Below are 26807 nucleotides of genomic sequence, written 5' to 3'. Positions count from 1 at the left end.
AGAATGTTAAATGAGTTCAAGAACACTGATTTTAAAAGTTCCCCCGAGATTTCACCAAATCCCTCTGAATATCACATTTTCTGCACAGAATTTTAATTTTTAAGAACTCTTTTGCATAGTGCCTTGCAGGATGGAAAAGGAGCAGAGACTGGGGCTGAAGTGCTGAGTCTGGGGCCACATTCCTATGGGTTTGAGTTGTTGCTACCCCACTAACCGTGTGACCCTGGGCAAGTGGCTTTACAAGCCTCCCTGTCTTCAGCCTTCTTTTCTACAAAATAGAAACTAATACTAGTGCCTTCTTCACACCGGCTGTTGTGAGGATTAGAGGTCATATATTTTATGACCTCTAGATAGATAGAGGTCATATATATATATATATATATATAGTGCTTTGGGCTAGTGCCTTCATTTTCCTCATATTCCATAATCTCTAGCTATTCCTTATTCATTAAACTTCTATGATGCCTGATATCTCTTCACTCTATCTATTGCTTCCTTTCTTGTGTGTGTAGAAGCTTCTTAGTTTGATAGAATCCCATTTGTCTAGTTTGGCTTTCATTGCCTGAGCTTTGGTGGTCTTATCCAAGAAGTCATCATCTACACCAGTGCTTCGAAGTGTTTCCCCTAAATTTTCTTCCAGCAACTTCTTAGTCTCAGGTCTTAAATTTTGGCCTCTGATCCATCTTGAGTTGGTTTTTGGTGAGAGGTAGGGATCTAATTTCATTCTTCTACATGTATACATCCAGTTTTACCAGCAGCATTTATTGAAGAGTTTATCCTTTGTCCAAAGTATGGTCTGGGCACTTGTGTCAAAAATCAGGTGTACACATTCCATGTACATGGGCTGTCTATTCTGTTCCACTGATCTATGTGCTGGTTTTGATGCCTGTGTTGTGCTGTTTTAATTACTATAGCTTTATAGTATGCTTAGAAGTTAGGTGTTATGATGCCTCCAGCTGGAATATTATTCAGCTATAAAAAAAAGAATGATTCTATCATTCGCATCAACATAGTTGTAACTGGAAAACATTGTGTTAAGTGAAATAATGCTAGGGACAGAGACAAACACCATGTGTTCTTCCTTAAATGTGGGAGCTAACTTTTTAAAAAAAAATTAAACAATTTAAAAAATGCCTGTTCATCAGTTTTCCTGTGAATATGGTGGTTTGTCAAATTTTGGTTCAAATCCTTGTCAAATTGTTAAGAATTATATACTACTATAATTTTAATGACCTGTGACTTAAAATGTACTGTGAGTAAAATGGACATCTCCTCATTTGATTATTGTTTATAACCCTTGCCCATATTCCTGTGGTCTTTTTATTTGTATTTGTTGAACTCTTTATTTAGTGGAGCATAAAACTTTTGAATAGGACGCAACTTAAAAATATGTTATCTCAAAAATAAATAATATTAAGTTGAAAAACTGAGTCAACTTCTAAATACGATTAGTGAGCCAAAGTGCATTACATAACCTTGCTCCTCACTGCGTATTTTGCTTGAGGCTGATGTGAACAAACTTTTCAATAGAGAAAAAATGGGAGGGGGAGTTCTATTTATACGAACAATTAAACATCCTTGTCAGCTTATTGTTTCTCTGGGTCGATACTCTTTTGAGAAACATCGTGACCTCATGTTTTCCTTCACATCTTTATTGGATTTGAATCATTTAAGCATTTGGAGAGAGTCTTGGGAATTGAACCCAGCTCCTTTGATGAGACCCTAAGGGACTGACAGGCCCAAAGGCACGTAGTTGGTGGCGGCAGGGCCCTGGCAAGCTTGCTCTCTGCTGTGCCCTCTTGCTGCAGAAACAAAATGCACGCTTTGATTGCTGACCCTCTCATTCATATTTGTCCTTTAAATGAAGAGCAGCTTGCTGTAGCTGATCTCCTGTTTGCACTCCCTTGTGAAGCTACCAAGGTTTTTCCATTGTCTTATCATTTCCTCAAGGATCTCTTTTCTTTCTGCCAGACCCTGGGCTGTAAGCATTGACCTGCGGCATTCAGCAGCCAGAGGGGGGAAGCTTGTTCCTTCCTTGAAAGCTTGCATTCCCAAAAGATACGCGGGAGACACAAATGCTCATGCTTCTGGCATTCGGGGTAGAGAGGAATATGGGAAGTCCTGCAGCTGAGACATCGGTCTCCCGCGTTTATTTCATTTCTTGCTTGCTTTTTCCTTTGGAGGAACGACCTGTTAGCATCCTTGGGAACCTGCCATCTTTGGAACCCACCTTGGGGAATGCCACCTTTCTAAGGAAAGTCATGAGCTTGTCTTCCCTGTGGCTGCTTCATTTAGATTCTAGGTTTGTTGCAGTGCCTTCTATTCTATAGCGGCGCGGTCCTTTTTACAGGGGAAGAATTCTGATATTTTCCGTGTAGTGTTCTCTGTCAAAGAGGACTTGAGCTGTCCTTGAGAACAGCCCTGGCTGGACAGAATGTGTAGACGCACTGAGATAAGGAGCCTTCTGCCAGGCCTTGGGCCTGGGACGTGTCCACTCAGCTGTGGCTCAGGCGCCATCACCGTGCACTTGGCCTTGCCCTGCCCGGGTCTCACGAGGAATCCCTGGGCTTGTCTGGGAATACCTCTCTTCACAGCTCTTTGACAGTTTCATTTTCCATATCCCTTCAGTTCTGAATATGTGGAAATGGAGATAAAGGAAGGTGGTGAAATGAAAAACGGAGTGGAGAATGCTCTGAGTAGAGAGAAGAAACTCCTGTTTGCGTGCCTCGTTTGTGTGCAGGCAAAGTCATTGTGGCTCCAAGCTCATTTTCCTGGACAGGGAGTGAGAATGCAGTGTGAAATCTTGGTTATCAGGAATGAAATCAAACACTGCAGGATTCTTTTTTATTATAAATATCTACTCCCGGATTCATTTAGGAAAGGACAAAATATAATTTGTATTAAAAAAAACTTTTTCCAACTTATTTTTCTTTTTTGTTGCATTTGATCATTGTGATTGAAAATGGATTCGTGTTAACTGAGGCTTCACAGCTTCACAGTAGATTACGTAACTTATCCCATTCTAAAACTCAGTAAGTCTTGTTCACCAAGTAGGAAATGAATAGAAAATGGCTTGAAATAAAAAAAAAAAGTTTCTATCTCCCCCCTCCCAAAGGCAGAGGAGGGATAATTAGAAAATGCATACCCCTTATTCCTTAAATAAAGTTCCTTTCCATTGGAAATTTTATCAGCTTGCCCCTAAAATAGAGCAGTTTTTCACTGGACATTTCTGTTTTATGAATTCTAAAACTGAAGTGGACTGTACTGTACTTTACTCTGATTTCCTATATTAAAATTTATAATCCTTGGGTTGATATTTTTCCTCTGAAAAATACTCCAGTTTTGAAAATACTAGATAATTGTTCAGTCTGTTAATTCCAAGATGGAAATTAATCGGATTGGCTTGAGGCTACATAGCTCCCTGTCATCACACAGGGATAGCCAAAGATAAGCGAGTATTTGCAGCATACTCAGACACTGGGGTGGTCAAGTATTGCTGAGATCTCCATCAAAAATCCACTGACAGCTGGGGAGTCAGGTCCTTGGAGAGGAAGTAAACCAACCTAAACTAATGACTAAGTAATATTAGTCATGTTGGCGATTGGTGGTTACTAAAAGCTTAAAAAACTGATTTTTATGTTATTCCCTATTTTATATGTGCAGGGATGTCGCATTAAGATTGTCAAGTTGTTCATGAAGTCATCATACTTAGTGATAAAAAATGAACTTGGATGTTTTCCCAAAAATCATTTCAGCCACTGGGCATTGCTTTCATGGAATACCCCACATTTCGAGAAAAAAATATACCTGTGAATTCAGTGGATATCAATTTGAAAATCTTTTGTGTTTTACTGTATTCTTGGGTGCGTCGAAGTATTTGTAACTGTTCTAAAATGAAGTAATATCCAAGTGAACAAAACTGTGGACACAATGAATTTATGAAATTGAATTGCATCCCGCTGAATCTTTACAAGTGAGGGCGGCCTTGTCTAGGAGAAATATGTTATTATTCCCACTCTATAGATGAGAAGACTGAGGGTTTAGGAAACCAGGACTTGGCCAAGATCGTACTGTGAATGGCAGGCAGAGTACTGGAATATTCAAGCCCCCAGTGATGCTTGGCTCACTGTTGTCCGGTCTTTCCCCAGACACCATCTTCTCAAATACCCCTTCCAGGATAGACTTATCCACCCAATGCCAGGTCTGCCCTGCCCTCCTCAGTCACCCCCTGGCTCATTATACTGGGCCGTCTTCTCTAAAGCTCTCCTCCATTGAATAACTGCATGCTGGTGTGCTTGTCCACAGCCCCTGCTCCCTTGAGACTGGAAGCTTCACCAAGCCCAGGACCCTGCCTGTTTCGGCTCACGGTGGGCTTGTGACACTTTTGCTCCTCTGTGACTAATGGTCAGACCTGCGCTTCATACCTGTGCTGTGTAGCGCCATGACTGGAGCTTGTGGAATCCCTTGAGAACAGGTTAGCCAGACTTTGGCCACTTGGTACAAGCTTGTGTAGCGGTGTCCTTGGGTTGAAGTCTCAGCTCTGCGCCCGATTCCAGCTTTCTGCTAATGCACACCCTGGGAGGCAGCAGGTGATGACTCAGAGGGTCTCTGCCAATCATGTGGGAGACCTGGACTGAGTTCCCAGCTCCTGGCTTCAGCTTCGTCCAGCCCCGGCAGTGGCAGGCATCTTGGGAGTGAATCAGCAGGTGAAAGACGGCCCATATAAAGAAATAAAAATATTTTTAAAAGAATATACAGTCAGAATCCAGATGTGACCGTAGGTCTGCTGCTGCAGCGTTCTGGTCAGCAGCCTGGATTGCGTCCGGTTAGAGGATCTAAACCTGTGCACCATCATCTCATTCCTGGTATTTCACCATCACCCTTCTTGACCAAGCCCCGCCCCCGACAGAAGCTCTGCAGTGTGGAACCGGTGCGTTCACAGCTCTGGTGTGTTCTGCCGTGGGCGGGAAAGTCCGGGAGAGCCCCCTTGGCCCCGGCACTTTGCAGAGATAAAGGGAGGATATAGTTTCGAGAGGAATGCTATGACTACAAAGTGCATCCTGAAGGCCATTTAGCTCACAATGAAGGTCTGTGTTTTAAAATAGCACTGTAACAAAGTAACTGCAGAGTTTGGCACAGGCTGCAACTATTTATAGCACTCAGTAAGGCATAGTAAATAGTGCCACGGTACCAGTTCTCCTTTGCCATAACCCCAAACTTACAAGAAGCTCTGTAATTATATTTTTCTACTTAAAAAAAAAATCATAGTAGCCATTATCAGTTTAACCATACGGAAGCCCAGGCTGAGATTTCTTTTTTAAATGCATAGTTTTGATTTTCAACAGCTGCACTGGGTCTTTAATCATATATTATCTTTATGAAGCCTTTTTCTAACATATGTTAATTGGCTGTTTTCTGTGACAAATTATGAGCTCTTACTTTGATGAGGTTCAATTGCAATCATGTTGGAGTCGAGTACGTGGAGTTTCCACCCTGCTGGCTCCTCAAACCACTACAAACATCCGCGCGTCACTGCTGAGTAATGGCAGGATCGGGGCTGGCTGATTTCACTACAGATTTTTTTTTCCACAGGATATTTTCAGCTTCTTTGTACTAAATCTGTTGCAGGGTTTGCCCTTTTTAGCAGAAGCGTGCTCTAAAATTAACATCCAATCTTTATTGGAGATTACTATAATACAGTGAGAGATATTTCATAATACAACACTACCGTGTCTGTTTTGCTTTTCTCTCATTTTGGTGAGTGAACTTTTTACACTTGCTTCAGCAGTCAGTACGGTTTTGCTAAGTACTTTCTGCATCCTGGGCATTTGGAAACAGTTATTTTGGATTTTCTTCTCTGGAGGAGAAGTGGTTATTTTTTGAACAGGTGATCAGGTAGAGACTTAACTGGGGTAAAGAAAGTATACACAGCTATATTTTCTTTTTTTGTACTTTGACTCTTCTACTTTCTAATCATAAAATATGTAATCATTGTGGAAAGTTGGGAAATATAAAACCTGATAAAGAAGCAATAAAAAGATACATATAACCCTCAAGATTCAAGGATTGCTCACAGCTATATTTTCTCAGGGTGGGCACTTAGACCAGCAGGTTAAAAATTCCATTGTGCAGCTTGTTCTGTGCGGCAGTATATCTTGGTCAAGTGATAAAAACAAGCAGACGTTCTGGTACCATGTGGAACATCCATGCAGTTCTCCGTCCGAAAGTCACTACTGTGATTGGGACAAGCAGGATTGTTCTAGATGGGATCACCTGTGTCAAATACCCACAGGTGCTCAGCGATGGCTATAATTAGATCTGAAAGCACAGTGCCTTTATTTACAGTCACAGAAGATAGTCAGGGTCATTGATTAAGCCCTTTGGAGACCGTTAATCACCAGTCATACTGGGGTTCATTTACCCGTGGTCCTGCCTCGACATCGAAGGCAAAAGGCTAGGTAAAATGCGGTTCTCCCAAAGCCCAATTTCCATACAGGCATTCGAGTCGAGAAGAGATGTGAACAGGAGCTACTCCTCACCCGGCTATTTTTAATCAGTCATTTCCCTGGAGTAACACACAATCAATGAGCTCTAAATCCTGAGGCTACCTGTGCTGGTGGGAAGGCCCGGAACATCATTACAGAGTGCAGAATTGAGCCTCTGTGAAAAAATTAGAGCAGAAATTAAGGGTAAGAAAGGTTAACTCCAGAAGCCTTACTATAGCATCGCTTCTTCAGAGGGAGGTAGAGATCACTGCGAATGTTAAAAAATAGGAATATGAAGGCCAACTTCCAAACGCAGATTATAAACAAGCCTGATGAAAAGTCATTGTGGATTTATGTTAGCCAGAACGTTTTCAGCCTGGGCCCGATTTCCAGAGTGCCGTGGGTCGATGCCAGCGTGAGTTAATAAACGTAAAGGTGCGTTTTGCGTTCGTGCAACCCAAGTCCTGCGTGATACCACGGGTGGCTGCAGGGCCGGTAGGTGTGCTGTGTCTTGAGCCGTTGTTCACGGGGAGACCTGTTCCGCTTGATAAGACATGGACTTAATTGGCTTTAAGAAAATAAACCAAGGTACAGAACGATGTGTAAATGAAACCGAGAACTTGGCGCTTGCCTGTATGGAGGCGCGTGAGCCATGTGGCTTAATTGGGGCCAGTTGGGATCATTTAATGATTGCTGTCAGAAGATCAGATTTAATTCTCCTTCTAAGAAGACCACAATGGGATAGAGTTAAACAAATTGTCATCAGAGGTTTCAGATGAACAAAACCTTAATTAGGTTGATTAGGATGCTGTCAGAGATGAAGAGAAATAGAAAAATTGATGAATCACCCAGATCTATGTTGAGCCACATAGGATAGCAGTATCTGTATTTTAAGAGAGATTATGGTGGCATTTTGAATATCACAGTTTTAGCAAGTAAGGGTGTTTTTGGTTTTAAGTTTCGTGTATTTAAAAGGCAGAGAGACTGAGAGCAACAGAAAGAGATCTTCGATCCACTGGTTCACTTCCCCAAAAGCCTGCGTCAACCAGGAGTGGGCCAGGCTAAAGCTAAGAGCCAGGAACTCCATCTGGGTCTCCCACGTGGGCGGCAGGGACGCGAGCACTTGAGCCATCATCTGCCACCGCCCAGGATGCAACAGCAGGAAGCTGGATCCAAAGTGCAGGTGCTGGGACTCAAACTGGCGCTCCCATATGGGATGCAGGCGTCCCAAGCAGCAACTCCACCTGCTGTGAAACAACACCCACCCTGCATGTCAGGTTTTTATGTAAGCTTTCTAAATGTCTGAAGTCTAACTGGAGATAAAAATACATGACGTTCAGTTTTAATGTCAGATGATTTATCAAGCATTTTCTCCTTAACGTACAATAAAAACATTTGCAGGAGGATGATAGTATTTCTTTCCCAAGGTCATCTTTAAATGCGAAATAATTTGGGGCAGGAATGACAGAAGCAAATTATTTTCAAGGACATACTTTGCAGGTGTTTAACGTATTGGAATTTAGAGTGAAACAGATATAGAACATTCTATTAACTATTACTCAAATCTTGATATTTTGATTATTCACAGATAATATTCAGGTCACTCAGATGTCGAAGTGTACTTGTAGTGTTTTATGTACACATCTTGAAAACCTAAAGTGTTTTTTGTGCTATGCACACATACACACAAGGTCTCTCAGAGAGAAGAGAATTGTAGAGCATTCCCGCTTTGATAACAAAATGCGTTTTTGGTTAAGAAAATCATGAACGTGGTTGTCTGACAGCATCGCCAGAGGCCTGGGCATGCAGATTTTGCAGGGGGACACCGTCCCCCTTGGCCGCCGTCCCCCGTGGCCGCCTGGCGTGATGGGCAGGCTGCCGGTTTTGCTGCACTGGTGGAGGTGTGCTGTGCCGTGCCTGTTTTGTTCTGCCACAGCCACCAGAAACCCAGCTGCATGTGTGTGGGGGAGATGAGAGCGTGCCGTCTCTGCTGCTCACAGAAGCCCTGGCTTAGAGGGGACTGGAGGAGCCCAACACGGGTGTTGATTCTGTGATGAGCCCCACAGATCACCCTGTGGCTTTGGAGAGGGGAGACTGCACGGTTGGGGAAAATCAGACACAGCCATGCCAGAACCCTGAATCAGTGAGCCGACAGCACATGGAAAGACGAGAGCCAGGGGTGAGGGCGAGTGGTGGGAGGCCCTTGACGTCTTGAGAGCATTTTGAGTTTGTTTTAGCGAGAGCAGCCAGAAGGCTGCTCTCCCCGCAGTGTTAGGACGTGGCCAAGACAAGGCAACCTATAGCAGGGGTGGCTGGCAGGGAGCGGGGCTCCCCTCGTGTGTATAGAGTCGTTTAACGGTATGTGTCTCCTAAATTCTGGAACTGTAAATAAAATTATTTCTGTCAGTGATGATGGCAGGTTAGGCCCACTTATTAAATTAATGGCAGGAGTTTTCAAAACGAATTCCTTTTCAGCCTTATTACATTTCTGACATCCATTTCATCTCCTTTTGTCCTTGGGGAAAGATATGAAAGTAGGACTTGCAGCATTAACTTGGAGTTTTCAGCAGCCGTGGTCACTGGGAAAATTGATGTATTTCCCTAGTTATTTCTACTTTTGCAGCCTGAAGCTCTTCCAGGACGGATACGACAGAGAAAGTTCTTAATTTTGTAACACTGCAGATTTTTTTTTCCCCTTCAAGTAAAGATGATTGTTCTAAAGTCAGTGGAGCGTTTTCTGTTAGGACTTGCTCCTGGTTGGCTTGGTAAAGTGAGGTCTTCGCGGCCTGTGCAGGATTGCACTGTTGGCCTCGTGGTCTTACTGTCTCATAACACTTGGAGTTTATGCCTCGGAACTGCAACAGTCTTACAAAGTCTTAGCCCGGGGTCCCCTGCCCTGCCCTGTGTACCAGGCTTCCTGTGACATCTAGACCCCAACCACCCAGCAAGTGAAAAAGTACATTCTCATTTCTGGAGAGAGCAAGGAACTGCTTCGTGGGGCTTAAATAGTCTGTTTGCAGCCGCTCGGCTGCATCTAACTATCAAGGTAGAACTGAGCCCTGAGCTTTCTGACTCCAGAAAGCTCTTCTGTGTCGGAACCACTCTTACTCCTCGTGGAAGACGCTGTACACAGAAGGCTTATGTGAAGTCATCAGTCTGCTTCTGTATAAGTAAAAATTGGAAAGTGTCCTTAGTAGTCGTCATGAGGAATGGCAACTCTGGAGGTGCAAAGCTCACTAAATTAATTCAGCTAATCGGTTAATTGGCTCCTACTGTGTGCCTGGGAACAGCGGAGACTTGGCTGACGAATGTTGAGAAAGGCAGGAAGGTTCCGTTTCTGCCCTGGTGGGCCCTACAGAGGGGAGGGGACTGGGTGCTGGGAGAATGGGATGTAAGGCAGAGGACACCGGGGATTCCTGAGGAGGTGAAAAACTGGCTCTGGGATGGGAGAGAATCCAGGAGGCACGGGAGAGAGAGCATTCCAAGCAGAAGGAATTCATCCGTGGGGGCCCTGTGCTGGGGGGGGAGCAAGGCAGATGTGAGGAAGCGGAAAAGCCTCAGTTTTGCTACCTGTGCGTGTGATACTGTTTTACTGAGACCTGAAGATGTCTCTCAACTTACCACGTGGATGGGCGCTACATCGGAATAAGCTGGGAAAGCTCTTGTGTCTGGCGTGATGATACTTACCCAGTGGCAAGCGATGGCTGTGCTTTTACTGCCCTTAGCAGGATGAGCCTTGGTTATGTGGCTTTAAAATGGCTTATTTTGCACTCATTGCTGAGGTTTTGAGCGGCTTATAAAATAGATGGCCAGCTCAGCGAGGGAGTGGCGTTCGGAGCGAAGGAAATCCTTAGTTCCTAAGACATCCTGTAGATGAGCACAAGTAGGCAGGAGTCAGTTGTGTCTTCTGAAATTCAGAACAGTTCTTAGCAGAAAAAAAAAAAAAAAAGTACATCTTCTACTTGTTCCTTTTAGCCAAAATATAATTTTACGCCTCCTAGGGTCTTTCACACAGATCATGAGGTAGAAAGTTAAATGTATGTAGATACAATGTAATGAGCAAAGGTTTTCACTTCAGATGATAATGAATGGTGGAATTGTTTGAACTGGTTAACACCAGGCTTGGAGCAGCTAGGCCCGTGGTCCTTGTAGCCCCGTGCTCAGCATCCAGCCTGTTTATAAGCAGGAATGGTTCCTGTTGTATTTTTGAGTGTGCTTAGTTGTCAGCCTTGCAGTTTTTACCATTTTATGAGGGTGCCAGGGTGCGTGAAAATGTAACTCAATGAAAAAGTTATTTGCTAATGTGAATAAAAGAAAACCAGAGTTCATTCTTTGCAAATTGACATCACAGATTTTAATGGTTTATCATTATTCATAGGCTGTTTTTATTTAAGTGACTGCATTGTACTCAGTGTGGCAAAATACAGGCTTTGCAAAGATAAGTTTAGCAGAAGAGAATTAATTTCTTCCCACATCTTTTAATGTGGCATGGCAGTCTCACTCGAAGATCAAAACACACAACTGAAGGTTGTCTTTAATTTCTAAATCAAAGTGTTGTGGGAAGATGATTGAAATCTGGTGATGAGTCAGAGCCACTTGATATGTGGTTTTCTTCCTACAGAAACCGTAGACTGCCATTGGCATGTTAGAAAGAATCTCACCGGGAAGAGATAAAAATAACCAGCTCCACTATAGACGTAAAGTGTATGTTGGTGATTTGGTTCCTCGGCTGAATTCTTCCCAGAAAGTGTGAGAGCCCCAGTAACACAGGAATCCCCCCCTACACAGATCTCCAGCATATCTTTGCTTTTGGATGTGGAAGCAAAAGAAATCGATATTATTTTACCAACAAACATTGATTTTTTTTTCCAGTTTTTGTGATCCTCTTTTTAAAAAAAATATCAGAAGTTATAATTTGGCCATTTTGGCTTTTTCCATGTATCAAATTCTTCATTTGCCTCAAAGGGCAATTTCAGAAGGTATGCAGCCTGTGACGCCCGCATCCCATATGGGCACCGGTTCGAGTCCCAGCTGCTCCACTGGCAATCCAGCTCCCTGCTAGTGTGCCTGGGAAAGCAGCAGAAGACGGCCAAGTGCTTGGGCCCCTGCCACCTATGTGGGAGACCCAGATGAAGCTCCTGACTTTGGCCTGGCCCAGCCCTGGCCATTGCAGCCATTTGGGGAATGAAGCAGCAGATGGAAGATTCTCTTTCCCTCTTCTGTCTGCTACTCTTTCTTTCAAATAAATAAAATAAATCTTAAAAAAAAAAAAGAAGAGGAAGAAGCTATAGTAGCATTGATTGTGGAAGGTGATTTTTTTTTTAAACAGGATAACTGAGATGTATCTGCCACTTCGCCACAGTAAAAATCTGGCTTCTTCTGGTTTCTGACAGCGATACTATGCAGACACTACCCTGGAGCCAGTCCTAGAAGGGGCTTCTCGCAGGTGTTGTAGGGCCAGCACTTTCAGAACACTTCCCAGGTCTCAGGCTGCCTCCTTGTCCCTTCTCTGAACCGCTCCATGGGCCCTGGGCGCGGGCTGTGCGGCCGGCAGCCCTCACACGGTCCCGCTCGAGAAGGAAGTGGAGAGTTTTGGTTCCCATTTTACGCTTCTGGAACAGTTTAGGGAAGGAAGCACCTTGACACCTTTTATTGTTCGTGGTTGCTGACATCACATCCTTCCCTGGCCAGTCTGTGCGTGTTTCCTGCCATTCTGTCAGGATTCTTCTGGCTTACTGGGAGGGAGCTGAGAGAGGAAGGGAGGGAGGGGAGAGGGGCCGGGGGTGGGGGTGGGTGTCACCCAAGGGCACGGTTTGGAAAGCCGAGCGCGGTGGGAGAATGAGCCCCACATGTGCCACGAGGAACGCCTCTCCTCTCCGTGGGCCCCAGACCGCTCTGCCTCCGTCGGCCTGCCTGTGCCAAGTGCACAGTGAACCCAAATCAGCCATGATGAAGTTCCCCTTTTTAGTAAGCAGCCTGATTTCATTTTTCTTTTATTGAGGTCGGCAAAAAGAAAACAAAAATGCAGAAGACTGTAACTCTGTAGAGGGTAACCAGAGTAGAGCATTTCTTCTTTTAATTACTGATTGTTTATATGTAACTCTGTCATTTTCTAAGAATGTTGCTTTCATGTGGAAGAAAGTCGCGGCCGGCTGCTGGAATTATTTTAAGTTGATGGCTGATTGTACATAATGAAAAGTTCTCAGCATAACTGGAAGCTACTACACTTGGTGTCGCTCCTAGATTCTTTTTTGCCATAGGCATGCACCACCACCGTACAGATTAATCAAGTTACATAATCTTGCATGCTGCCTCTCAGCAATTAGTGCTTGAAACTGGCCTTGTGATGCGCTGTTTGCATAAACCTCAGGTTAGAGAAATAGGCGTACCCAGAAAACGACTTGAGAGCTGCTGCCGACCGGCTGGCCCTTGGCATTGGCCCTGACAGCCTCACCATGCGGCCGCCGTCCTCAGAGGTCCCCTCAGAGGTCCCGAGCCGCGTGCTGCTTCACATGTTCACTTCCCCAGCACTTCCGGCCATCCTCGCCAGCGTGACTCCACGTGCAAACTTTACGCCAAATGCTTCATTTTATAAATGCTCAGAGAGCAGCAGCACTTCAAGCAGTACCCATTTATACAGAATTTTTTTTTTAATTAGGTAGATTCTGTTGAAAGCAAAGCATGCTTTCTCAACAATACCTAGCATGTTTCAAAAAGAAAACTACCTTTGATGGCATTTTCTACATACGTATGTGTGCACGCACGTTCAGGCATACATTCTTCCTGGCAAAATATTCCCCGTAATATTTTAAGGATTAAAAAAAAAAGTTCCTGCTCTGCTCTTCAAAAAAAAAAAAAAAATGTGTCTTGTTTCTAAGTTGTGAACTGTGGGGTGGTGACAGGAGATTGTCTCTACACTCCGTTCATCAGAAGCTCTGGGGATGTTTCTCTGCCTGTCTGATTCTTTGGATTTTGAAACCGGGGTCTGGAGATGGCCCTTGCCCTCTGCCTGGTCACCACGCTCTAATCTGTCCACACTGACCTTCCACCTTGAAGTGCATAAGCGCTTAGGCAGGCATAGTCCTGTAAGCCGATAGTTCACCGTCCTGGCTGTGTGCAAGGAAAGGAAATTGTCCCAAATGCTTTTGCTGTGCGTTCATGGGCTGGCTTTTCTGTGACAGTGAAAGCCTGTTTGTCTCTTTGGGTCCTTGCACATGCATGGGAAATGCCATTCTAAGGCTGCTTGCGGCTAAGGTAAGACCTTAGGAAATGCGGGGAAGTCGGTCAGCCGAGTGATATTTCTAAATATAGTAGATGGATGGACAGAGTTTGGCAACACCGAGTATGTGATGCAATTGTGCTTTGTGGGTTTTTCACGTTCTATTGTGATCTTAATAGCTCGTTTGTTCGTGTGTATTGGTCAAATATGTGTTATTTACATAACTTTTAAAAACTTGTTGAACTTCTTCCAGCATTTGAAAGTACAGCCGAGATAATGGTTTTGATGGGCACCATGTGGTCGTGATGTCACTCGGTGTGTGTGTCGCGAGAGGCAGACCTTAGCTGTGCTTTCCCATAAAGGCACTGGCAAAAGAGAACGAGAACGGAGAGGCTGAGTCTCTGTGTAGTGCTTAATCCACCAGAACTAATTATATCATAATAGCTTGTGCAATTAGATAATCACAGAAAACTTTAAAAAAGATTTACTCAAGGTGATAAGAATTTAGAAATGAAGTTAAAGAAATCAAAAGACAGCCGATGATCGGACCGAGCATATACCAGCTTTCCTGTTCCAAGAACTTTGAATCAGAGCCAAACAATCTATTAAGTAGCCAGGACGTTGGCTTGGTGTTACATAATACACGTGGGAATTTATCAGGGCCGTTGTCTGACACACCAACCAAAATAAACAGGGAAATTCTGAGCAGTGTGTAAAGGAGTTTGCTTTCATTGACAAAAGATAGGCTAAGAGTTGAAGCTGTTGCTTGCAGTCGAAGGAATGCTTGCTTGTGAACTTGAACATTGCACCACAACTCATCTTCATTGTGTCCCTGTATCTTCAGCGATAGTTTAAAAACAAAGTGAAACATACACTTCTAATATTCTGTGCTCCTTCCATTTATCATCTGTCATTCATGGTCTTTCATGTTAATTCAGGATACAGGGATTTCCATTTATAGCCAGAGCTTCTGTAATGGTGTATCTACTCCCATAAAAGATATCCTCTTTAAGTATTTCAATTGAGAGGGCTGATGGCTTTTTACTTTAAAAGATATAGTTGTAAACGGAATCATCGTCTTCATTTTTGTATCATCTCTGTTCTGTCAATGGTCATCTTTTCTGATTCTTATATTCAACATATAGTGTAAGGCATTCCACAGAAAAAGATCCCACTGCAGATAGATGCTTGTAACGTCAGCTGAAATATCCCATAGTGGATCTACAGTGCTCTCATAGCAGGGATTAAAAAAAAAGATTAAAGCATTTAGATTTAAATGAATTGACATTTACATATATCAAATAGCACTTTCCTAATGGTCCATCCTATTTGCATAACGAGGGACGTTATCACCTCTACTGTCAAAACAGGAGATTGTTTTCCCTTCAGAAATGAATTAGCTGCCCTACTTAGCATACACAGGTACAGAAAGGTTCATTAACTCTCTGATTTAGGTGATTTTTCATAACAGAAGGGTGAAAATTGTCACCTAATTTCGTTAAAAATATTAAGAAACTCTTTACAAAAAATACATTTCGAGTGCTGGGACTTAAAGCACAGTTTTCATTCTTTCAATGACTTGTTAAATTACTTATGAGATGATTTCAATTATAAAAACAAGCCATGCCTACTGGATACGCTCCTGCATGTGATACACCGTGCACTTTTAATGAATAGGGATCGTCATTCATTTGGTTGCTCTACTTCCATGTAGTTTATTTCCTTGATGAACCTGGCCTGTGAGAGTTCTTGTGAAACTGGCTTGCAGTTGGAGTGGTGTGAAATTTTCCTTTTTTGTTCAGCAGGAACGAATGCAGGAACTTGGGAACTGAGCGGTGCAAGTGCTAAAGAAGGCCATTTGTTGGAAGGAAACAGGAAAGAGAAAGAAAAGGAAGGAAAAAATACATAATTTCAGGGACGAGAGAGAGAAGAAAAACGGGGACTATGGGGAGAAAAAAGATTCAGATTACGAGGATTATGGATGAACGTAACAGACAGGTGAGTGGAGTAAAATTCTCTTAGTATCGTTATTTGCATAGAGTCTTGATTGTGTGTTCCCCAGCTACGAGAAGGGTACTGAAAACACTTGAACTTGCGAACATCTATTAAAATAAGCTTTGGTGAATGACATGTGGCCAGTTGACATACTGATAGTCTCTTAAGTGTAATGGAAGAAAAATCACTGTATCTGTTAAAGATACAGTTTACACATTCGTGATGATTGCAACAATCACTTTGGACTTCAACTTGAATTTTAAATGAGAGCTGAACTTGTGTGACACAAATAGCTTAATAGTTAAGAGTTAATAAGCATAACATTGCTACATTGCATGCATCATCAAACAAAGATATTCTTATATTCCTGAAAACTAGGTCTTTCGTGGTCCCCGTTGCAATTTTTATGATATAGGCCAAATATCCTGTATAAAAATGGATTTCACTCTGTTCATGGTAAAAGACACTTTGAAAGACATCCAAAACATTTTAACGCTGTGCTGACAACAACAACAAAGAAAACACCCACGAAAGATACTAGTGATTTAAAGCATAAGCCCATGAGCTGTCCATTAATTCATACCTTTTCCCTTAAATCCTGAATTTTATAAACAGAGAGAGTAAATTCTACAATTCTGGGTGACAATTAAAAATAATAGTGTAAAAAAATTCTAGAAACAGAGAGGCAGATGGTGGTATAATTTTTTTCTAGAACTCCAGTGATAATGTCTGCATGATAACAATTAATCTGTTCTGAAGACTTTACACATCCGAATGCCCAGTTCAGCACCAGAGACTTGTATATCCTGAATGCATGCATTCTGAGTCTGTTTTTCTTTGCAATTGGGGAGGGTGGATTTAGTTAGGCTGTGGAAGGATAGCTGGTGGTTTGTGCATGTCCTAATGTTAAATGTCAAATCATGGTCCTTGCGAGAAATTTTAGTGCTGCGGGATCCCAGCCTGGTGTGTGAGCGACAGAACCTGCAGAATGGGCATTCCTTGGCCATAGGAAGAAAGTGTTTTGCCTGTTGCCTGTTGCCCGTCTACACTGGGGACAGCTCAAAGGTCAGCCTTGGAATGCCCACCAGACTGTAGCTCCCCCCCAAAAAGACTCTCATCTTCCCTGTTGTCCTTTTTTATCTTCTTGGACCTAAAGTAGGACTAGAACTGATTTATTTTTTATAAATCAGTATTGTTACATGTGCCAGTTACAGTGAGTGCTATCAAAGCCAGTATGCCATTAGGAAGTAGAGAATCCTTTCAGTTTTTCAAATTCATACTCCTTTAAGTTACTACGTATTGTAAGGTACATATGGGCTGTTTTTGGCTGAGTACTGCACTAAAGGATGAATAAGGCTAAGGTTTATGATGGATTCTTTCAGTGTTTTTGTACATATTATTTATTGTCATGGGTCAAGTCCAAGAGCACTTATTCTGTCAGTATTAAAACCACTGTTTTCGAAACTGGTTTATAGCTTGAAATTGAAATGAAGACTGAACTATTGAACATCATGTTCCATCGATGGTTTAGACCTTGCTATCTGGACTAGAACCTATTTTGGGTGCACTCACAAATTATCTGAATTAGCATTTATACTTTCTGAATAAGACCAAGTAGTTTTTAGGCTCAAGAGATCTGCTGTAACTTCCTTTCACTTACAAACATAGAAGGAAAATTTTGTAGGTTGAACTCATGAGCTTTCATTATGCTTTATAAAGGAATCTAAAACTCACACAGGGATACAAGAATTTTAACACCACACCTTTGAACTCATAAGCGAACCTCTATTCTTAATTTTAATATATTTGCATTCATAATTGCCATTACTTTCTTCTTTAAAAGTCATAATAACTTCAGGAGAAGAGAAATTATTTCAATTCAGCTTTGTTTGACTTCTTTCAGATGGATTCCTTGATTTTATTCTGCAGAGTTTAGGAGGTTTCTGTTCTTTTCTCCAGTGTTTAGGTGCGATAGGCCCTGTAAGTCAGTACTTTTTAATGGACTTAGAATAATTGAAAACGACTGTGTTTTAGCCTGTATGTTTCAGCGTCTGTTGTACACATAAATGCGCACCTCTTACCTCCTCTGAGAGTGATCCTAAGAACCACTTGGGAGAGTCTATGAGCTGCTGGTCTCTTCTCATGATCCAAACCAACACAGCCTGCGAGGGCAGCGGCCCTAACCCAGGCCTTGTTTGGGCTGCGTGTGCCCCTGCAGAAAAGCAAATGTTGGCTGCTTCGCCCCTTTGGAAGTCGCCCTGACTGCAGATTGTCCAGCAAAACCTCACACAACGGCCCCCTGTCATCTTTTCTGAAAAGTAGTAAAAGTCAGCTGTGGCATTGCCTTTATTTGGCTTCACACAGAACAGAGTTTGTTTCTCCCAGAAAAAGGAAATACTGACTTAGAGTGTGAAATGAAATATGACAGAGCCCATGTGATCAATTGTGTATCATTAGGGAACAAAACTGTTAGGAAACAGAGTGGCTCACAGTCCAAATTGAATTTTGCCTTTTCTTCAGCTTTCATAATGGAAGTAAGGAATAGCTAAAATTCAGAAACCCCAACTATAACCAAATAATTTAGGGGACTAAAGTTAACACTGCTGTGTCTACAAGTTTCCCAGAGTTTTCAGCTTTGCAGAAACTACTTCTTTGTTAATTTTTAACCGAAACAAGATGGATATTTTAAGCTAGCATGTAAAAAATAAATAAAATTATGAACTCTAAATTTCTTTTATAGGAATTTTCCAGCAACTCAATAAAAGTACCTACACGTTACATGCCAAGGACTAACTATATATTATTCGGCTTAGTTCTTGCCAATCCCTTTTACAGCAGAATAATTAACTTCTTAAATCAGCAAATGTCACTGGGCTGCAGTGTGCCTACCACTGCATGCTCCGTGGTGACCAAGAATCCCATCCAGCTCAATACCTGCTCCAGGGTCAGGAAGCTTCTCTCTAAAGAACCGGAGAGTAGACCTCTTCCCGAGCAGCAGAGGCTCTCTCTCACCTCCTAAGCTCTGTGGAGCCACAGGCAAGTCTAAATGAACCAGCATGGCATGTTCTAGGAAGGTTTTACTGACACAAACAGAGGGGACTAAATTTGACCTGTGGGCCCTGGTTGTGGACTTGTGGTGTGATCAAACAGACTTGAACTATGTAAACGTGTAACAAAAATGTCACTCACAGGAGCATTGCTATGAGTGAAATTATCAAAGCACCAAAAAAAAAAAAAATAAAAAAATAAAAAAAAAATAACAGGAGTAGGGCATTTACCTTTGGAGCCAGAGAATTGCCAAAAGATGAGTCAGCATTTTGCAGCTGATACCTTTTCCAAGGGCAGCATCTGAACAAAGCCCCTTGACAGAGGGAAGAACTGGGCTGGGGAGTCCAGGGAAGGCCGGGGACTAGAGCCTGGTGGTTGAGGGTAGCGAGATGGAGGAAAAATGGAACACTAGCGAGGGCCAGATGTTGTAGGGCACAGTAGGTTGTCCTTTACATCCTAAACAACAGTCCCATGGCCACATACTCGATCTTAGTGGCCGAGATCTGAGCCTACATCTCTCATTAAAACCAAACAAAACATGCTTTTCTCAATTGTGCCATGATGCATCCAGTGTAGCATCCTGGCGAAGAGCATGGTATTATCTCGTTGCTTTTCCCAGTCAGTTCATGCTGCACCTAGTATCATGAAGTGTCTCAGAGAGTAAGTTCTGAGAGGTACATGAACCTGGCTGTGGTCCTGGTTCTGCCACTTAGTAATATGTGCACTCTAGTAAGCTACTCGCCCACTCTGAGCCTTATCACTTCCCTCATCGCTAGGGTGAGGATTCAAAATGCTAACTGGCTTGTTAGTTCATTGACGAAGTTGAGTGATCTGTGTTAAAGACCCTAGCACATAGGAAGTGCTCAAAAAATTTTCATATTAGCTACTCCTGTTGAGTTTCTTGCTCTTTGTGACTTTTTAGAAATTTTTTATTGATTTGAGAGAGTGTGTAATATGAGAGAGAGAGAGAGAGAGAGACCCCAAGCATATGCTTCATCTATGGGTTCACTCCCCAAATGCCTACAACAGCTTCGTCTGAGACAGACCAAAGCCAGGAGCCAAGAACTCCATCTGTATCTTCCAGGCGCAGAAACACAATTATCTGAACAATCATCCCTACCTCCCAGGGTCTGCATTTGCAGGAGTCAGGAGCCAGGGCTGGGACTTGAACGCAGGCATGCTGGTATGCATTCTGCCAGGCTAAATGCTTCCTGCAGTAACGTGATCTATGTCAGAACAGCTCCTGTCTCGTGTGGCACTCTAAAGAATGGTACCTGGACATTCATTTCAAAAGACCTCTACCTTAAAGGGTATCAGGAGGTTGTGGGGAGAGGAAGAGAGCGGAGGAACACTGCTGAGAAGGAGCCCTCAGAAGCCAACACCATGGTACAGGAGCTGGCTCTTGGGGACAGGGCGGCCTGGGGTCAGGCCAAGATGACATCACACAGGACAACTCTAGTTGTCACACACTCTAGCAGAGTGTGTGACAAGGGTGGAGGGAAGGAGTTTTCTAAATTCTATGCTCGAAGGGCATATTTTCCGAGGTATGTTACTGACCAAATGGTTTTTAACTACTCAATCCCCATTTTTATCACTTCCAGCTTCCCACGCATGCTAACGCTGCCATTTCAATCCCTGCATCTGGTGTCTTCCTTTTACCCTCTAAGTTCCTTCATCAACTAGACAATTACAGTCTTACACCTGGTATGGATTTTTTGAATCATGCTTCTGTAGCAGATTTTAAATGTGTGTTGTCCATGTGAGCCCTTCTTTTTAAAATATATTTAGAAATATATCTATTACAGTAAGAAGAAAGGTAAAATAAAATTCAGGTATGCTCAGGCTAAACCTGTTTACTCATGTTTGTGTTTAAGATTTTCAGCTTTCCTACTTTGAAAGGATAAGAGAAATAAACCCAAGTTTATTTGTGCAACTTTTTATTTCAAAGACATTTTCATGTTTGAATAGCTAGCTATAAGTGGAAAATTATTGCCAAATAACACAATCAGGACCTAAACTATTAAGCAAAAAATGTATTTATGTGCCTTAGTTTTCTTCCCTTCCATCAAATCTGGCACACTAACAGTTTTTTTTGCCAGCAAACAGAATTTCATGTAATTATCAGTGCAATAACTGGAGCACAAATGAAAGACAATTAGCAACATTCTCCTGTTAATAGAATAGGAGAATCCCCTTATGATTAGAAAGACATCAGAGTTCAGAACTGTTAAATTTCCTGACTTCCCCTCTTCTTGTGTCCCTGTCTCGGTTTCTTTCCATGGCTTGTATTCTATACAAAATAATCTAGGAAAAATGTACTCAGTGTCGATGCAGCCCTTGAAAGTTTCTACCTACAGATATTTTCAAATGCAATCTGGTAAATTCTGCACTAAACTGAAAAATAATATGAATCAGCTCCCAAGAAATGACTCTTTAAGAAGAACATTGTTTTTATTCCTTTCTTCTATTTTCCACCATTTGGGACTCTTAGAATTTTAGCTAAGATTTCAAAGGTTTTTAATGAAACTTTCCTTCAAGGTGGGATATCCAGGATATCAGTAAATAAAGCGTTAATGACAGTCACACCCCAGTGGTCTGATCCAGTTTGTTCAAATAGAGATAGAGTCTCTCTTTAAATGTGAGGAAGTGTACACTTGAGAAACCAATTAATTGCCTGGAGAAGATAAGTCTGTGATGAGCCCCAACTGTAAGTTGGGAGATGGGTGATGCCGTCACTGACAAATCCAGTTTTACTTTATTGTAGAACAGTCATCCTTATTAGTGGAGGAGTTCCCAAAACCTGTGTCAGTCAGATAGAAGATCAGATGTTCAGTCAGTGCAAATATGCTGCTTTTTCTATCTCTAAAATCCAAACTAACCCTGCAAAGACTTCACACTGCCCTTCTTCTTTAAAAAAATTTTTTTTCCTTATTTTCATTTTGTTTGAAAGACAGAAAGATCTCCCATATGCCAGTTCACTCCTGAAATGTCCACAACAGCCAGGGCTGGATAAGGTGGAAGCCAAGACCTGGAACTCAGGTCGCGTCTCCTACATGGGTGGCAGGGACCCAAGGGCTTGAGCCATCATCCGCTGCCTCTCATGATGTGCATCCGCAGGAAGCTGGATCACAGTGGAGTAGCCAGGATTGGAACCGGGCGCTCCAGTATGGAATACGGGTGTCCCAAGCAGCGATTAACCACTGCACCAAATGCCCTCCCTCTGCCTGTTTTCTGGCTATCATTTCTTAGCAGCCAGCTGCCTCCCCTACACTTGTAATAAAAGGTATCAAGAACTCAGTGTATATAAATAAATCGGGGTGTATCATAGTAACACATATCAGAACTGAATTATAGGGTATATTGTGCATACTGGGGGTGCCTACGAAATCATTCCCCATGCTTGCAAGTTAAATCATTCTTTCGTTAATCTTAAAATCACAAGGGAAAACATTGTTATTCACAGAATAATTGGTTGAAATTACTAGTGATTGAAAAGATTGAAAAAGCTAACCAGAGGGGAAAATGGTATCAGTTGTACTTTCAAGAGTTTCCCAAAAAAACAAACAGTAGCCAGAGTGCTCAGATGTGTTTCATTCATTTTGGTTTGGTTGCTAGCAATTCGAAAACAATTCACAAACGGGGTCCCTGCTGGCTAGCTGCAGCCTGGTGATGGTGGGCCACACACTGACCGGGCATCCCTTGCAGCATGTGGGCATATTTATGTCACCCGGGCCTGCCCTCTTCTGCCAGGAAGAGAGGGTCCCCACCTTCAGGCCCACTTGGTGGCTTTCCTTTGGCAGGGAATGTGGAGAGGCCACAGTTTTCACAGGGAAAAGCTCTGTCTGCTTAGCACTCCATCTCTGGGATCGAACTCTACCTAGAAGTTGGGGTTCCCAGGTTTGTACTATTTCAGTTCGAAGTTGTGAGTCTCGTGGTCTGTATTCGAAACTGAAATGTAAGAGAATGGTGATGCTTTTGTTGATTGTCTCTCTTGCTATGCAAAATGACCTGGAAGAGCCCCTTTTGCCTCTGTGAAGGCATTCTCGCCCCATTCTGTTGGCTACAAGCCACCTTTTGCTTTGCAAGTCCACACAGTGTATATGACATTGAATTACTGAGAAACCAGCTCTAAAAATATTAACAGTATAAATAGACCGCATAAACCAAGAGGTTTCTTCCAAACTGTAGGTTAGAAGACAAGTTGCTAATTGTTTCAAAAGCCATGTCCTTTGCAGTCTGAAACTGGCCTTAATATCGTTCATTGAGGAGGGAGCTCCTTCAGGAATTATTATGGTGAAAGTATTTTGTTTTGTTTTGTTTTTTTTTAAATTCACATCCCATTGTGCTGTCATTGAAGTCTACTTGGAAACTTTTATTATTCCTTTCTGAGAATAATGGCTCTGGCAAAAATAAATAATGTAGCCGAATTGAATTGACAGGAATTAAAATTCCATCCTGTGCGATGTGTATTTGGGTGTCCCTTGAAAGACGTTGGACCACTGATAGGAGCGAGAGAACCAGTCTCAGTGTTTGGAAATTTGACTTTTAATTTTAAGTTGGAACCATTGCGCTTCAGAAATCGCTAACATTTAAATAACATTTCAACAAATAGTAAGTGTTTGGAAACTACAGCCGAGACAGCCTCCTGCCTTCTGTCTTGCAAGGATTGATTTGGAAGGCCCTGAGGGAGAAAATATTGGAGTTAGGAGGTAAAACTGAAGCCATTGTGGGAAGGAAGAAGTTGCACTCTTCCTGTTATGACAGGAAAACAGAGACAAATGTGCTTCCTGAGTCGTGCTCAGTGGGGAATGAGGCACTCTCTGACCTCTGCCTTACATCCATGTGGCCTTTGTCGCGCTGGTAAACATGTTTTTGCCCCCAAAATATTAGTCTGGCTTCTTGGAGTCTTCTTAGTTTCTAATGCTGCAGTTTCTGTAGATAAGGCTCAGGGCGACAGAGACATTGTTCTGGGATGACTTCTACAGATCGGACTCCGCCTGGGAAGCAGCCCTTTCACAGAGCAGACCTGGACGGTGCATAGACAAAATTAAAAGCATATTGCGTGAGCGACTTCTGTTTTTAAAAGGCAGAAAATTCCAAGGCTTAAAAAAAAAATCAGGCTGCTATAAAATCTCAAAGCTGATGAATCGCCTGGTGTTGCCTCATCTCTCTCCCTTGTCTTCAGAGAGAGGCTGTGTGACTCAGTCTTCAGCAGTCACAAGTGTCACAGCCCAGACCGCGTGCATTTGTTCAGAAACACTCAGGTTTACTCCTTTGCGTCCAGTTCGTTAACGGGGATCTCACACATCTTGGTTGCGATGCCCACAATTTCTAGTTTTACCCTGGAGTTGGGGGGTTGACACGGTGAGGGGTTGGGGGGAGCATTGATAGCGTTCTAAATTCCACACTCACTGCCTCTTGCTTTAATCCTTTTATCGGGTTCAGGATTTTAGGGACTGTTGCTTACAAACCCTTTGGAAGGGCTGCTTTCAGGGAGGCCCACACGACTTGCCCGAGGCGTACAAGGACAATGGTCCCCTTTGCAGCGCAGCCGCTGCTGTGTCATCCTCGCCAGCAAGGCTCGAGGGTTGCGAGCACATGGTCGCCGGCTGCTTGAAAGGGTCCCTCACTGCTCTTTAAAGGGCCTTTCATTGTATAAAGGAGCACTTGTCCAGAACACAAGTCCGCAGTGGCATTGCTTCCTCCCTGCGAGAGTAATCACCGAGCCCCCAGCTCGCCAGCCTTCCTAATGACAGACTGAATTAAGCAAAATAAAGCCCAAGAGGAAGACTTGCGAACAGTCGTCCCATTACTGAGTGTCAGGGACAAGGGAGGGGGAAGAGACCGGGTGGGAGGGCCCTGCCCTGGTTTTCAATTAAAGATTGTCGCTCCAGACTTCTGACTCCGGCGCTAACCCTTTAAACACATAGGAAGCACCAGTGGCTCAGGGATTACAGAGTGCATTGTGTCTGTGGGCTGTCCATCTTGTCACTCATTAGTCATTCAGCTTCCTTAACTGGGAGGAAGCAGATTATCTAGGTGGGGGAGGAGGAGGAAGAGGAGGAGACCTAAAATATTGTCCTAGAATAAGGGCTGTGAGAGTCGGGACTATTTAGAGAAGACAAAATGGATAAAACTTCAAGGCTCTGATGTAGAATTTGCTGGATATGTTAGTCCCAGGCACATTCTCAAACAAAACAAAGAGTCGACCACTACATTATCAGTTCAGGAAATAGGTACCAAGTTCTCCACTCATTGATCACTCAAAGCTTCAAGTAAGATGAGGGTTGGTTGGGTGCTGTGGATAGAATGATGCTAGTTTTCCTTCCTGTGTGTCTGAAGCCATTTGGAGTTAGGCCTCCTTCCTTGCTCATGTGGGCACACGCTGTGGCCAGTGTTCAGAGTGTGTTCCTGTAAGGGGCAAAGACCCCAGCAGTGAACGTCGCAGAAAACTTCATTTGAGGCGGCCCTGCGGATGGGTCTGGGGCAGGCACGTGGGTTGGAGATGGATCAGAACACCGTTTCCATTGTGCAGTAGTCAGACTAATTTCCCTGCCCCGCAGGAAATGATATGGGACTTGTCCTCTGTTTTTAGAACGTGTTATTTACATTGCCTGTGTGTAAATCGGGGGCCCGCCTTTTTGGACTGGCTGCAAGCAGACCTGTATTTGCCACCAACCAAAATGCTACCCATTTTGTGAAATTTAAACAAACAGCCATAAATATAGAACTCGTGTGTGCCCGCTAGTGCGTGCATGTGGTTCTCACTGGCTTCAGGGGGGACAGCGTGGGTGTCTGAGGCAGAGTTGGCTACAGAGCTGCACAAAAGTAGCTTTAGTGTATTGTCAGAACCTGGGGACCCACGTGCTCTCAATGCAGCGTTACTAGTCTAATTTTGTTTTTCTACTTTAACCTGGGACACTATCGTGACATTAGTTCGTGGCTTACACAGTACTCTGCTTGTGCTCATCGGAGTTTCTGGCATTTCTTGATGCAAAGTTGCAAATGACAATTCCTGTGCTGACTCAGTGAGCAGTTGGCGGGGTCTGTGTCATGCTAAAGTTCGTAGTTACCTAAAACAGGGAAGACTGGCTAATGGATTTTGTGAGAGAAGGTGCTATTTCGGGTCCATCCAGGAGCTATTTTTGTGACCCTGGGCAAGGCAATTCTCATCTTTATTTACGGTATTCATCTGAGAAGTGAGGATGATAAACTATGCCAAATAGCACCTTCAAGGAGATACTGTCAAATGTAGCAAGATAACTCACTGTACAATCTTTGAACTTCTTAAAAGAAATCGCCAAAGAAGTTAACACTTATCTAAAGACAGAGTTGTAAGAAATATGATACACTCCAACTTTACCTACAAATCAACACTCCAAAGTTGATTCAGTCCAGTTTTTTCTCTTGCTTCATTTTACCAAATGCAAATTTAAAAAAAAAAAAAAGGTAAAACAACTATTAGGAAATTTTCTTCTCTTGGTGGTGAGCTTCCTATTTTTATTTATTTATTTATTTATTTATTTATTTATTTATTTTGACAGGCAGAGTGGATAGTGAGAGAGAGAGACAGAGAGAAAGGTCTTCCTTTGCCGTTGGTTCACCCTCCAATGGCCGCCGCAGCTGGTGCGCTGTGGCCGGCGCACTGCACTGATCCGATGGCAGGAGCCAGGTGCTTCTCCTGGTCTCCCATGGGGTGCAGGGCCCAAGCACTTGGGCCATCCTCCACTGCACTCCCTGGCCACAGCAGAGAGCTGGCCTGGAAGAGGGGCAACCGGGACAGACTCCGGCACCCCGACCGGGACTAGAACCCGTTGTGCCGGTGCGGCAAGGCGGAGGATTAGCCTAGTGAGCCGCAGCGCCGGCCGAGCTTCCTATTTTTTTAATAAACTTGCCTTTTTAAAAAAATTATTACACTGTTTTCGTAATTTATCTCTTTATTTCATTGGAAAAGCATAGTTACAGAGAGAGAGAAGGAGAGACAGATCCTCCATCTGCTGGTTTACTCCCCAAATGGCCACAATGGCTGGAGCTGGGCAGGGCTGAAGCCAGGAGCCAGG

General features: G+C 43.2%; 1 protein-coding gene across 50 annotated transcripts in view; it reads left to right on the top strand.

Moving 5' to 3' along the window:
- MEF2C (myocyte enhancer factor 2C) overlaps positions 1-26807 on the top strand; it is a 176004-nt gene that overhangs the window by 58359 nt on the left and 90838 nt on the right. For 18 of the 50 annotated variants that reach the window (XM_051853623.2, XM_051853620.2, XM_051853622.2 and 15 more), the window contains one exon: positions 15507-15702. In XM_051853623.2, coding sequence (XP_051709583.1) covers positions 15649-15702 — 54 coding nt within the window. In that variant the 5' untranslated portion in view covers positions 15507-15648. Of the gene's footprint in view, positions 1-12300; positions 12453-13586; positions 13740-15506; positions 15703-26807 lie in introns of those variants that run through there. The other 32 variants (XM_070056431.1, XM_070056420.1, XM_070056432.1 and 29 more) reach the window with 5 other exon arrangements.

This window comes from Oryctolagus cuniculus, chromosome 14 (genome assembly GCF_964237555.1).
Source record: "Oryctolagus cuniculus chromosome 14, mOryCun1.1, whole genome shotgun sequence".
NCBI lineage: Eukaryota > Metazoa > Chordata > Mammalia > Lagomorpha > Leporidae > Oryctolagus > Oryctolagus cuniculus.
Note: the sequence above shows the minus strand (reverse complement) of the source record. Positions and strands in the feature narration are given on the sequence as shown.